We start from the raw sequence: 13,837 nt of genomic DNA on the forward strand, positions 1-13,837 counted from the left end.
TCGTATTGTCCGTGAGGACTCTGACCATCTTCCCTCCTAGGTGCTGGCGGAAGGCCACGCATGCCAGGCAAAGTGCCCTGAGTTCCCTGACATTTATGTGCAGGGACAATTCCGGGGGCGACCATCTGCCCTGGGTTTTGAAGCTCCCCACATGGGCTCTCCAGCCCAGGTCCGAGGCGTCCGACACCAGATCTAGTGAGGGAGGGGGCTCTCGGAAGGGGATACCTTGAAGCATGTTGCTCGGGAGGGACCACCATTGCAGGTCGGCCACTACGTTGGGTGGCAACGTGACGACCTTGTCCAGGCCATCCCTGGCCTGGGAATAACGGGAGGCCAGCCAGAGTTGGAGGGGCCCCATCTTGAGCCTGGCGTGTCGCACCATGGAGGTGCATGCTGCCATATGGCCTAGGATTTGAAGGCACACCCGTGCCGTCATCACAGGGAAGGCCGTGACCGAGGCGATGGGACCTTTGAGCGTCTCGAACCTGTCCCGGGGGAGGGAGGCCGTGGCCACCATCGAGTCTAACAGCGCCCCTATGAAGTGTATGCGCTGAACCGGAACTAACGTGGACTTTTCCTCATTTACCACTGGGCCTAGACTCGTGCATGTATCTAGCAGAAATTTCATCTGCGTCTGCACCTGGGATTGAGACTTGCCCTTGAGCAGCCAGTTGTCCAGGACGGTAGGGGAAGATTTGCAGCCCGTTCCTCCTTAAGTGGGATGCCACTACCGCCATGCACTTGGTGAAATCCCTGGGGGCCGTGGAAAGGCCAAAGGGGAGGACCGTAAACTGGTAGTGGTCTGTCCCCACCAGGAAGCGGAGGAAGCGCCTGTGGCCCTCGAAAATGTGGATATGGAAGTACGCATCCTGGAGGTCCAGGGCTGTGAACCAATCTCCCGGGTCCATTGACAGGACAATAGAGGCCAGGGATACCATACGGAATTTGCAGCGAACCAGGAACTGGTTGAGATTCCACAGGTCAAGGATGGGTCTTAGCCCGCCTTTCGCCTTGGGGATCAGGAAATACCGGGAATAAAACCCTTTGCCCTGGAATTCCTGAGACACCCTCTCCACCGCGCCTAGGGTGAGGAGGCGAGTCACCTTCTGACTTAACAGAAGGGTGTGCTTCGGGTCCCCTGGGGCGGAGGGAGGTGCAGTGGGGTTGAATCGAACTGCAGCTTGTACCCCTCGGAGATGGTACTGAGGACCCACCCGTCCGACGTTATACGGGACCAATGTACTCTGAAGGCAGATAAACGGTTGCCAAAAACCAACTTTATTAACTGGGGGGGGGGGGGGTTTCCCTGGCAACAGGCCGGGTGGCCCTCCGCAAACAGTCAAAAACGCCTCTTGCCCTGCCTCTTGCCCTTCGAGGGTCCGGGACATGGGGCTGAGCGGGATTGATGCTATGATCTGCGCCTTTGGTCCCTAGGCCTCTTGGGCGGGGGCTCGTATCTGCCCCGTGGAGGGGGAACCAAGGGCTGCGGTCTGGGCTTGTCCTTGGCCGGCGGGACATACAGACCGAGTGTCTGCAGGGTGGTGCGGGAGTCCTTCATCCCGTGCAGACAAGTGTCTGTCTGGTCCGCGAATAACGCCTTGCCATCAAATGGCAGGTCCTGCATTAAGGACTGGGATTCGAGTGAGAGCCCTGACAGGGAAAGCCACGACACCCATCGCATTGAGATAGCCGTAGCCATCGAACGAAGTGCCATGTCAGCCGCATCCAAGGCGGCCTGGAGAGCTGCTTTTGCTGCCACCGCACCCTCAGCAACTACAGCCCTGAACTCCTTCCTGTTGTGCCCTTGGAGGGAGGGCTTGAATTTTGGCAAGGAGCCCACAAGTTGAAGTCATACCTGCTCAGGAGTGCTTGATGGTTTGCCACCCTGAGCTGGAAACTGGCAGAGGAATAAACTTTTTTCCCAAAAGTGTCCAGTCTCCTGGCCTCCTTGTCCTTGGGGGTTGGTGCGGGCTGGCCGTGTCGTTCACGGTGGTTGACTGACTCTACCACCAATGAGTTCGGGGTAGGGTGAGTGTAAAGGTACTCATGCCCCTTTGTTAGCACAAAGTATTTCCGTTCTGCCTTTTTGGAAATGGGCGGCAGAGAGGACAGGGTTTGCCATAGTCGAATCGAAATATTGGCTACGCCTTGGTGAAGCGGTAATGCCACACGGCCCGGTGCCGAGGAGGAGAGGACATTAAACAAGTTGTCTGAAGGTTCCTCCATCTCCTCCGCCTGGAGCTGGAGGTTGGTGGCTACCCGCCGGAGGAGCTCCTGGTGTGCCTTGAAGTCCTCCTGAGAAGGGGGGGGGGCGGTGCCGCTATGGACTCATCCGGTGCTGATGGGACAACCGGGACGGCCCCTAGGGCATCAGTCGGTGCCGGTATGTCGCACTCCTGGTCTGGGTGCGGTACCGGTGGCATGGTCCCCGCGGACTGGTCTCGATGCCGAGGCGGGGACGCTGAGTGGGCTTGGGATACCCCAGCCACGGAGCGGGGCCCCGGCGGTGTGGGCGCCTGGGGCCACGGTGCCCACTGGCACCACTGCCCTTACCATGGCGCCCCTTGCCACTGAGTCATCTGGGGTCCACCAGGGTTACACGTTCCTGGGGGCCGGTGCGGCCCGGGGAGGGACGGCTGGGCGCCGAGGCAGAGGTGGCCGAGGATCGCATGGTGCCGTATGAGCGGCTCGACCTGTCCCGTCCACGTCGGGTCCTGCCCCAGGATTTAGACCTCGACGACGATGAAACGTAGACGTCGGAGGTGCTATCTCTGGTGTCCCGTCGATGGCCACAGCTAAGACGCCTCGGTGCCAGTGACTGTCCGGATACACTCCGAGCATGGCGCGCACCGTGATACGGTCGGCGGTGCCAATGGCATCGAGACCTACTATCACTTGGGCTGGATGAGGAGCGTCGACGCTTCCTGTCTCAGCGTCTGCGGCTCCTGCAGGCTGAGGAGGACTTCGCCGACTCGCTCCCAGGCGACCCCGACAACGGAGTGGAGGTCTGTCGTGGGCTTCAGGAAGGCCCCGCGGATCAAGCAGAGACCTCTACCTCCGACCTGGCCAGTGAGGGCTGGTGAGCGCCCAACGGCGGCTTCCCTCGGGACCGGGGCCCCAACTCGGGCGGCCCGCTCAGTACCGGCAGGACGAGGATGTCGCGTGCTGCCTGAGCTGCCTCCGGCATCGACGGAATCCGCATCGTCGGGGAGGCACGCACTGACGGGGCCGGACTACTCCACTCCACACGAGTCGGAGGTCTGGATCCCGAGGGGGATCGTGGGCTGCCCAACTCGGGTCCGGCCTCACCCTGTCCTTGTCTCGGCGCCGCTGGGTCTTGGCTTGCTTCTTAACAGGGGAGCAGTGCCGACTGGTGGATGGGGCGTCACTCTGCACCGAAGACGCGGTGCCCGGCGCCGGGTCAGTTCGGCGCGCCGGTGCCGGGGCCAGTGCCGACTCCATAAGTACGGCCCGGAGACGGATCTCACGTTCGCGCTTAGTCTGGGGCTTGGAAGGACTTTTGCAGCGCTCACTTATGTGAGCCTTGCCCAGACAGCGAAGACACTCAGAGTGTGGATTGCTTCTGGGCATGGAATTGCGACAGGAGTCGCACGACTTGAAGCCTGGAGCTCGGGGCATGCCCCGAGCCAGGCTACCAACTGTGGAGACCAGTAACAGTCGAAGATCGTACTACTAAGGAAAGCTGCAGCAATGCTGGAGCACAAGTTCCGACTACCTTCACTGGCGGCAAGAAGGCACTGAGGGTGGGGGGAGCACGCAGCCCCCTTTATGGCGCGACATAGAGGCGCCACTCCAGGGGTCGCAGCAGTGTTCCCCGCTACGGGTACTGCTAAGGGAAAAACTTCCAGCACCGGTGCACGTGGCGAGCACGCACACCTACTGTGGAATACACATGAGCAATCACTCGAAGAAGAATGAAAAGAAACTTAATGTGACAGTGTAAAAGAATTAAGAATTCCCTTAGGGGGAAAAAAAACAAAAAAATAAGGAAACAGGAAGAAGAGAAACATAAAAGACAAAATAAGTAAATTATAGTCTTTGGAGAATGAACTGTTGTTTCTTATCCTGTGTTTAGAAATCACAGTGACTGATGTCACTGTAACTCAGAGCCGAAAACAGATTATATTTGACAGTTTTAATCTTATTGTAAAACTACTGTGTAAACAGCAGGAGCTGACTGCTTCCTCCACATCAGCCTCTCTTTGTGAACAGATGTAGCAACCACACTATCCTCAGTAGCTTACCAAAATTGTCTTTCCTTTGTATCCTAAGATCTGCCAGAATGAGAGAGGCACTCTATAAAAGTTATAGTAAAAGGAAAAAGATGGACTCACAGAGAAAGAATTAAACTGAGTGAGTTTATCATTTTGATTAAAACAAAAGAGATCAAATTTCTGCTGACACAACACAGTTGTTCTGAACAATAAAACTGTTTTGTAAACTACCACTTAACCCAACGAGTTCAGGTTCTCTGTTACAAGCAGCGGTTAAAGGAAAGGAAAGTTCCTATCCCCTCTGCTGAAAGTGGGGGGAGAGCTCCCCATCTACTCCCCGACCCAGTCTCAGGAAGCACCGACAACCTATGGCAGTCTCTCCATCTAGTGGTATGAGGACCCTGTCTCATCAGGCAGGAGAGCAAGAAACAATAATCGTGAGGGCTCTCTCCCATTGGAGGTACTGCCCAGGGAGGTAAGCATCCTGTTCTGCATGTGTGAGCAGGAGCAAAGTACTCTATCCGTGCTCATAGTCTCCCCTGCTAAAAACCAGACACTGCAATCTCCCTCTCCTATCTGACCTTCTTTTGTTATCCATTGCCCAATTAAGGACTGAACACACAGTTATAGTGCATTGTGAGCGGAGGTGGTTCCCACAAGCTCTGTGGTAGAAGCAGAAAGGAATTATGTGTTGTTTCCATATAAAATTGTAAATGTCAGAGATGTGATGTAAGCCCAAAGGAAAGTGCCAAAGCATGTGAATAATTCTCCTTGCTTTCATTCATCCTCCTACATTTGCTCTTTCAATGTCAGCCCGTGCCCCTTAAACTGCAATAGGCTCCAACTTGGAATGAGTCAGTCCAAAGCCTACATTAATGCCAAGCTTGTGGGAAAATATTACAAGTCAAATCAAAGTAAACATGCATGGGCATAAAAAAACCCAACCCCTCACAAGGTGCTACCTTTTAAAATTCCATTGTATCTTCCATTGGCAAAACATGAGTGAAACCCATTTGCCATCTGTTTCCATAACGTCAAGAATTAGATTGTATAGGGCCAGATTTTTCGATGGTGTAAATTAGCATAGCTTCACTACGATCATTTAACGTCCACCAATTTACATCAATAGAGAATTTGGTATTCAATGGTAACTGCAGGGTAAGAGTTCTGTGTCAAGAATTTGTCATTGCAGTATAGTTAAAGATAGGGCTAAATTTTGGAAAATGTGCACCTTACCATACATGCACAAAACAAATAGGAGCACAAGAAAAATGCATGAATGTGCCCATAACTGAACATTAGGCAACTGGAGACAGTGTCTGCCGTTACCCGTGTTTTGCATGCAACTAAATCTCAGAATTATGGACATTTAACCCAAATAATTCCTTTCACAGTTACTTTTGACACAGTACTATGTATAAATAATTTCTTTTAGGTATCACTTGCAATCATAGGCATTTGATTAAAATCATCTTGCAGTTTCTTAAGAAGACAGACAGCAAATGTAGCAGACATGGAAAGATTGATATCCTTAGGAGAATGGCAACAAACCACAGGAATAAATAACTCCTTTGGGTAAGCCCATCCTCCAAAAGAAGAAACATATAGAGAGTCTCAGAATAGTCACTCTATCAACAAGGTTGGCAAAATATTTATATAAATGTGTGAAATTGTATTTCATGTTCTCTTTCACTATCAAATATGATTTAAGAAAAGGTGCCAGATTTGTTGCAATTGGTGCGTTTTGTACAATACAGTAAGTATCACTACCCGGGACCCCTTAGGACTGCAATATCTTGCAGTGATCTAGTGTTTAGAGTGACTGAAACAAATGCAATGTATGAGTTTATAAATCCATCATATATGGTACAACAATACAACCCATACAATTGTATAAGTATCTATGAGATGATGTGAAGTCCTTCTCCTGACAGTCTAAAACCTTAAACCCAGAATCATCTATTCTACAGGATGTATCGCCTCAGAGCTATCCCGTATGTCTCAGAACAAAGAACAAAAACTTGCAAGCAACATGAATGTGGGTTTTATATTTGTTGAAAATGAAAAGCACATTTAAAGCTGCATTTGAACAGAGATTTTATGTTTCACAACTTACCATTTGTAACCAAATGTTGGTTGTTAAAACTTGATTCTTTTCATCCTGGGGAGAAGAGAAAAAAATAAAAATAAACAACTCAACATTTGTTCATGGAAAGGACTGTGGCAGGGGTGGCCAATCTATGGCTCCGGAGCTGCATGCAGCTCTTCAGAGGTTAATATGCGGCTCCTTGCATAGGCACTGACTCCAAAGCTGGAGCTACAGATGCTAACTTTCCAATGTGCTGTGGGGTGCTCACTGCTCAACCCCCTGCTCTGCCCCAGGTCCTGCCACCGGTCCACCCCTTCCCCCAAGGACCCTACCCCTTGCCCCGAGCCTGCCATGCCCTCGGTCCTCCCCCCTCCCCACCAGAGCCTCCTGCACACTGCAAAACAGCTGATTGCAGCGGGTGGGAGGTGTGGGGAGGGAGGGGAAGGCGCTGATTGGCAGGGCTACCGGTGGGCAGGAGGCACTGGAGGGGGGTAGCGGATGGGGGGCTGCTGACATATTACTATGGCTCTTTGGCACTGTTCAATGGTAAATTCTGCCTCCTTCTCAGGCTCAGGTTGGCCACCCCTGGACTGTGGTAACATCGTTCAAGAAGTTTTAGTGAAATCAGATAGTCAGACAGTTATGTTAATGTATCTTTCAATAAAAGTGATCCTGAGTAGTATGTCCTGTTAGCCTATGTGAAACCAGTTATGACTCTCTGTACCCCACTGTAACACTGTTTTTGAGGGCTTTTTTTTTTAATTGTTTTTATGCTACTACAGCCCTCTACTGTTGGCATCTCCAAAGTGTTTCTTCTTGGTTTGTCCCTGAGCCTTTTTCTTTAATGTAGCATGTCGCAAAGGCAGAACTAATTGCACTAGAGGTTGCCCATTTCAACTTCGCTTACAAGCAGCTCATCTACTAGTTAACCTAACACATCAGAAATGGAGTTACACCAGCATGTACAAATTATAGAAACAATGTAAACAAAAAAACCCTGGATAATTGCAAATAGGTATTTATGCAAGGTTAGAGCCTGTTTCTGCTACTCTTATCCATGCGGAGTAGTATCTTACTGTACAAAGTCCCATTGATTTCAATGTATCATGGTTTTATCAAAACCTTGTGTATGGGGAAGTGTATTGATAGACTGCCCCAAGAGCATCCTGGAAACCAGACTGTGACTCAAAAAAATCTCAATTTGTCTCAGAGTTCCACACAAACACACTCCAGGTGGATGTACTTTGCACGAGCCATATCACTGAATAGGTCCTCAGTATACTGGCAGAAAAATTGCCTCACATATTATGGGGTGGAGCTGTTGCTTAGCTGGCCACCCACCAGTGTGGGATGGAGAGTAGCAGCTCTGCATAGCCCCTAACTTACCTACATGGACACACACAACATAACAGGTCAAGAAAAAGTTATTACTCAATGCAAGTAAGGGTGGCAGAACTAACGCCTTAAATTTAGAGTTAACTAAGAAGATAATTTCCTCAGTTCTCAGACATGGATAAATATTTGTAACCTCAAGACCCTGGACCTATCAGCAATTACTCAGCCCTCCACCAGACCTTCCTTAGGGTATTTCTGCCTCAGTGGGATTCTATCAAGGTAATAGGATACACTGCGCTCCAATTCCCATCACTAGAATTTGTTTTCTACGCTGAATGTAAAACACCAGCCTTTTCTGTCTTAAATCAAACTGAAGCTCCCGCTCCATAAGTTTTACCCCCATCCCCGAGCTCTACCAAAGAAAGTACATGGGAACTCTTTGGAAATTCCACAGCATATCCCAGAGTCACCTGTACAGTGTGGAAGGACTCTCAAACCAGATGATACATCTACAACCACTACAATTTTAAAGCAAAAGTAATCTATGTTTTATTCTTCACCAAATAATAAATGATCAAAGACAACTGTATTCAAATTTTTACATACAATACAAGAATCTTCTTAAACTGAAAATGTATATATGCAATTTAATCTGTAATCCATTTGTTTGCAGACTTTTGAATGAATGGAAGGACTGAAAGACCTTTAACTGTAGCAGTATCAGGGCAGTGCAGTAATAGTTATACAGCATGTAAAACCAGCTATAGCTGCCAGAGAAGATGACATTTTAATAGCAAATGGAGACATTTAAAGAGGAACATCAATAAAGGTGTGAAACTGTTACTGAATCACATGGGATCCCAACAACTGAATGTACAGCATAAAGGCAAATGAAAGAATTCAGATAAAAATACCCCCTTAATTAGTATTCTGCATGGCTCCATTCTCCCCCTAGATGAGTGTACCTAGCCCCCATAAAAGTCAATGGGATCTGAGCCCACAGCCAGTGGCAGAATTTAAAACTTTCTCTTTATATTCTGTCGCATTCATTCAGTGAATCCTGCCTTTCATCCAAGACTCCCTCCAACAGGCAAACATTCATTTATGAGTCTTCGGGGCGGGGGGGGGAATTGTCTCATCTACCCTTCAATACTAGAAGTACAGTACTTGCTGCAGGCTAAAGTTATGTCTTATGAGAGTAAAACAGTAATTAAAGCTATTATGGTTGCCAAAATATATAGCTGATGGTTGAGTAAAGGTGTTGCTTTTTCTGCAGTCCTTGATCGATATTAACAGCTATTACTCTGTAACATTTGTGTGATGCATCACTCAAGTACCTATCAGTGTTATTAGAGAGTTTGCCAGTCCCAGTAGCATAACAGGACTAGCTTCCAGTGGACATTAACTCATTAATTAATGAAGAAATGATGTCCATTGGATCATTCACCATATTGCAATCAAAAGGTTTAAATACTTTTCTATTCACTGGTGTTATCCATCTTTTGAGTGAGGAGTAAAATCAAGATTCTGACAACTTGTGATCAGTATCATCTCCGGCACCTTGCATCCGACTCCACTCCCATGGGGCTCCCAGTTCTGAGCAATATTGCTCTTCCTCATATCAGACGAGAGGCTGCCACTGGCAAGTTACTGGAGAAAGTACGTGCCAACTCAAGCCTGCCGCTGCCAATGACCTTTTTAAACCACCAGCTGCACGTTTGCTGTCACGTCGCCCATTATGGTCTCATCCACCACGCCAGGATGTTAGGGCAGAAACACTCTGGCGAGAGGAATGGATATCTGTTATAATCCCCAACCAGTCCCTCATTGCCAACCCTACAATTTGCCCGCCTGGTTTTGACCTGTCCTGTCGCCAATGGTCCCTGTTGAACAGGTTCCAGACCAGGCAAGTTCTCTGTGCAGCCAACCAGTATCGCTGGGGCCTTTGTGCAGGGCCGGCTCCAGGCACCAGCTTAACAAGCAGGTGCTTGGGGCGGCCAAGGGAAAGGGGCGGCACGTGCGGCAATTCTGGGGCGGCAGGTCCCTCACTCCCTCTAGGAGCGAAGGACCTGTCACTGAACTGCCGCCGCCAATCGCGGCTTTTTTTTTTTTTTTTTTTTCCAATTGCCGCCGCCGATTGCAATTGCGATCGCGGCATTTATTTATTTTTTTTTGCTTGGGGTGGCAGAAATGCTGGAGCCGGCCCTGCCTTTGTGACAGCCCTTTGTGCAGCTGTGATGCAACACAGATGATGACGCACATTGTCGATGAATGCCTGCTGACTAGGTTCAGCGGAGGCCTAGAAGAACTGTATCATGCCACTGAAGATACCATCACTTGGCTAGATGACTATACACATGATAAATAAATTAAAGATCTCATAGCACTTTTCTCAAGGCTATGCGTTTTAAACACAGGTGGGCAGACAAATTCCAATTACACCCTGTCTAGTCTGTAACAGCCATGCAAAAGCATATGCAGGACACTACCAGCGTGTGAATTCGAATTGGGAGCATTTTACATGCACTTTCCTCGGTATAAATGGCTGCACAAGGTGCAAGGCAGTAGAGAAGCAGGTAGCTGGTTGAAATCTTGTTACAGAACTGTTAGCCTAGTGAATGTGCATCATTAAGCAACATGCTGCCCTCCTGTTGAGTATTTTGTTATTTTAAAAGTTCAGAACCTGAAAGAGGGGATTTGAAAATAATGGCGCCCATTTGGATCACTATATTTAAGGCCCCATCAGTGTTTTAATCATAAACCCCCAACTTCTAGGGCATTCTAACTCAGCTGTAAAAACTTCACTGCAGGCTGAAGCTTGGTTTATAATATTCCTGTCCTGGAGAAAATTATTTCACACACTTTAGTTAAAATTGGTTTGGCTGGTTTTCATCAAAAAGAGGGGCAGACTGGCAGTTCTCCGGTTGCAGAAGCTTTGCATTGCACTCTGCAATCTCACAAACAACTTCAATTGGGGTGGGAGGGAACATTCTTCGGGTTTTTGTGTGTGTGTGTCGCATGCTGAACAATGCTTTTGAATATGATGGATGAATTCTGAAAAAACAGCTTCTCAGCAAAATACATTTACATTGTTTTCCATCACAGCTGTGCGCAACCTCTTAACAAAATGTTTAGACACTAAAATGGATCATGAAATTTTGCTCAAATTCCATCACATTTCAAATTTGTCATCATTTTGCAGTATTTTAGCAGCAACTATTTGGGGAAAAAAGAGTGTCACACCCAATGAGGCAAACCATTTCTAGAGCTTCTCTTACAAATATTGTTTTTAATATGATAAGGAAAGGAGGACTTCACATTGCCTGGAGGTGTCATAAACAACAACACAACACAGAAAACAAGGCCAGGAACAAAATGATTCACTTTGCGGGGGGGGGGGGGGGGGGGGTTACTATGTTAGCTACTTTAGTTAATGCAGGCCTTAAATCACACAAGAACAGGGGTTCTCAAACTGGGGGTTGTGAGGTTATTACATGGGGGTCGGGAGCTGTCAGCCTCCACCTCCAAGCCCCACTGTGCCTCCAGCATTTATAATAGTGCTAAATTTAAAAAAGTGTTTTTAATTTATAAGGGGGGGTCGCACTCAGAGGCTTGCTGTGTGAAAGGGGTCACCAATGCAAAAGTCTGAGAAACACTGCACAAGAATAATAGTGTGATTCGTGGTGACTATTGAGAAAGTATCTGTCAAACAGCTCAGCTCACTAGAGAGCGTTACTTTATTCATTTAGTGGTCTGACTAATCCTTTGGCTACGAAACTCATAGCTATAGTAATAATTCAATACTGTACAGGGTAAATTGTTGTCAAGCTAATTATGAGAGTAGGCTGGGTCTACGGAAGTAATGAAGGGGAGGTAACTGTGATCAGTGAGGCTGGGGAGATTATACATTCTCTATCCTTAAGTCGATGGGGATGGAACTGAAAGCTGGAAATTTCTCTGTGTAAGCTTCTAACAGTAATAGCTTCTAACAATGCCTTCTCTTCCCCTTTCCTTTGTTGTTATTCTTAACATTCAACAATCTCTCAGGCTAACTTTCTTTGGGAAACCCAGTATCAGATCCTCACCCTACTCTTCCCCAAACCTCCACCTTCAACACAACATGCTTAGAGAAGATACAGGCACGAGCCCAGCTAGTATTCATGTCTCAGATTTTAAGCACATCAAAGGATGTGCAGTGAACAGCAGTGAACCCACCTGCAATTCTGTGATAAATGCTAAAGGGATAACTTTCTCCCTAATGACAGTGTCTGGGAATCCACCTGCCCATGCACTCCAAAACAGAATTAAGGGCTGCTAGACGGTGCTTTTCTCACTTAGCCATGAGTTAAGGGGCAGCATGCAGCTGCCCCACTGTCAGAGGAGCTGCAGGAGGCACTGTGCCTCACAGAGGAAGAATTCCTCTCCAGCTCTCCTATTGGTCTACTAGGAAAGTAATTTATTTCATCCTTCTTCAGGATTCAGCTTACTCCATTCAGCCCGCTCTTCTGACCGATGTATGAGGTACAGGTGAGAGAGAGAGTGACCGGCATGGCTCCACCCACTTCCACCTGTGCCCTGGGAGAACACTGGCTGCACAACCCCTACTATAATCCATGTAGTCCTAATGCAGCTGCACAGAGGATGGGCAAGACCCTTCATCTCCTGTGCAGGTTTGGTGTCAATCTAGTCGTAAAAGTTCCCATTTGTTTTTCTTAGCAATTGCATAAAGTAAACGTGTACACTGTGATGTCAAGTGGTTTGAACAGGGAGCTATTCAGACATTCAGAACATTTTCAGCACTTGCTGATGGGCTGTTTTGGAATGTATCACTAACTCTATGAAAACTATCAGAATATGAAGGCTATATGCAATGTTTAGTGATATAATGAAGCTCCAACACAAGCTTGATTCCTCACAATGTATTTCTTACTTACAGAAAACATGCACTAAATGTATGAAAAAATGTAACTCTTATATAAACCAAACTGTAGCTCCACTAATATCCAAATAGTGACCATTAATACTATTTAATAATAATTTACTGCTTGGTTCTTATTCCTGCTTAGCCCCAGTGTGACATTATGGTAAAACAAAACATAACCAAGCAATAATTTACAATTCCACAGCTATACAATTAAAAAGGCCGAATGCTCCCCTGAACTGTGCTGCAGTGCAATTCAAACATTTTATAAAAAAAAACATTTTATTTTTAAGTTTACTTTAAGAAGTGACGCTATTGAGGACCAATCACACTTCTTGGGTACCTTTCCAACCAGTTCTTCTCAATACATTTGTTAACCCTTTTACAATTTCTCTATTCAAAATAACCACTTGTGTCAACTCTTTGGACTGTTTCAGTCTCTCTAAATGTTTTGTTAAGAAACTGCACAGAGTTGTGATGAAAAATGTTAACGTATTTTGTTGAGAAAGTAATTTTTCAAAAATCACTGAATGCCTGTTTCAGAAAAATATTCTCTCAGGCCAAGATTTTCAAAAGTGACTCATGATTTTGGGATGACTCAGTTTATGGGTCTCTAACTTGACAAGTCATAAAGGAGCCTGATTTCAAGAAGCACCTTTAAGGTTGCTCAAGTTGAACACTCAAAAATGTTGGCACCCAAGATCACTAATCACTTAGAAAAATCTTAGCCCCAGTGTGACATTATGAGTATAATATAATATCTCATTGAAAGATGACAGGGCCAAAAAGAGTTAATTAACTCACCGACTTTAGAGACTTTAGAATCTCTAAACTTTAGAACTTTAGAGACTGGCTAGGAAGATAGGTAAATGAATAGAGCTTTGAAATGTAAGTCTGCATTGTTAGAGATAGAAGGGGAGATGTTTGCTCAGGTTTTGTGATGTAAGCAAACAAGTCTTGTCTATTGCTACAGCTTTAATTCAAATATCAAAGAAGGAATATTAACATTTATGATGATACTTGAGTGAAATAGTATTATTGTCTATATGTCTCTTTGAAGGTTGTGGTAACCTGTATCTGAACTGTTTAATGGATAAATTATACTGCTAATTGCCGTGATGTTTAGAAGAAGGAAAGTTGAGCCTATTGTTTTCTCAGGCCAAAAGGCTGCTGGAAATGTATAAAAACCTTGGGACACGATCCTTCTGCATCTCAGATCTGCTTTGGGTTTCAAGAGGGGGAAACCTTAAGCCATAA

General features: G+C 46.8%; 1 protein-coding gene across 1 annotated transcript in view; it reads right to left on the reverse strand.

Annotated features, from left to right (window-relative positions):
- CHRFAM7A (CHRNA7 (exons 5-10) and FAM7A (exons A-E) fusion) overlaps window positions 1–13,837 on the reverse strand; it is an 89,807-nt gene that overhangs the window by 35,850 nt on the left and 40,120 nt on the right. The window contains exon 3 of the mRNA XM_065412229.1: window positions 6,352–6,396. Coding sequence (XP_065268301.1) covers window positions 6,352–6,396 — 45 coding nt within the window. The remainder of the gene's footprint in view (window positions 1–6,351; window positions 6,397–13,837) is intronic.

This window comes from Emys orbicularis, chromosome 10 (assembly GCF_028017835.1).
Source record: "Emys orbicularis isolate rEmyOrb1 chromosome 10, rEmyOrb1.hap1, whole genome shotgun sequence".
NCBI lineage: Eukaryota > Metazoa > Chordata > Testudines > Emydidae > Emys > Emys orbicularis.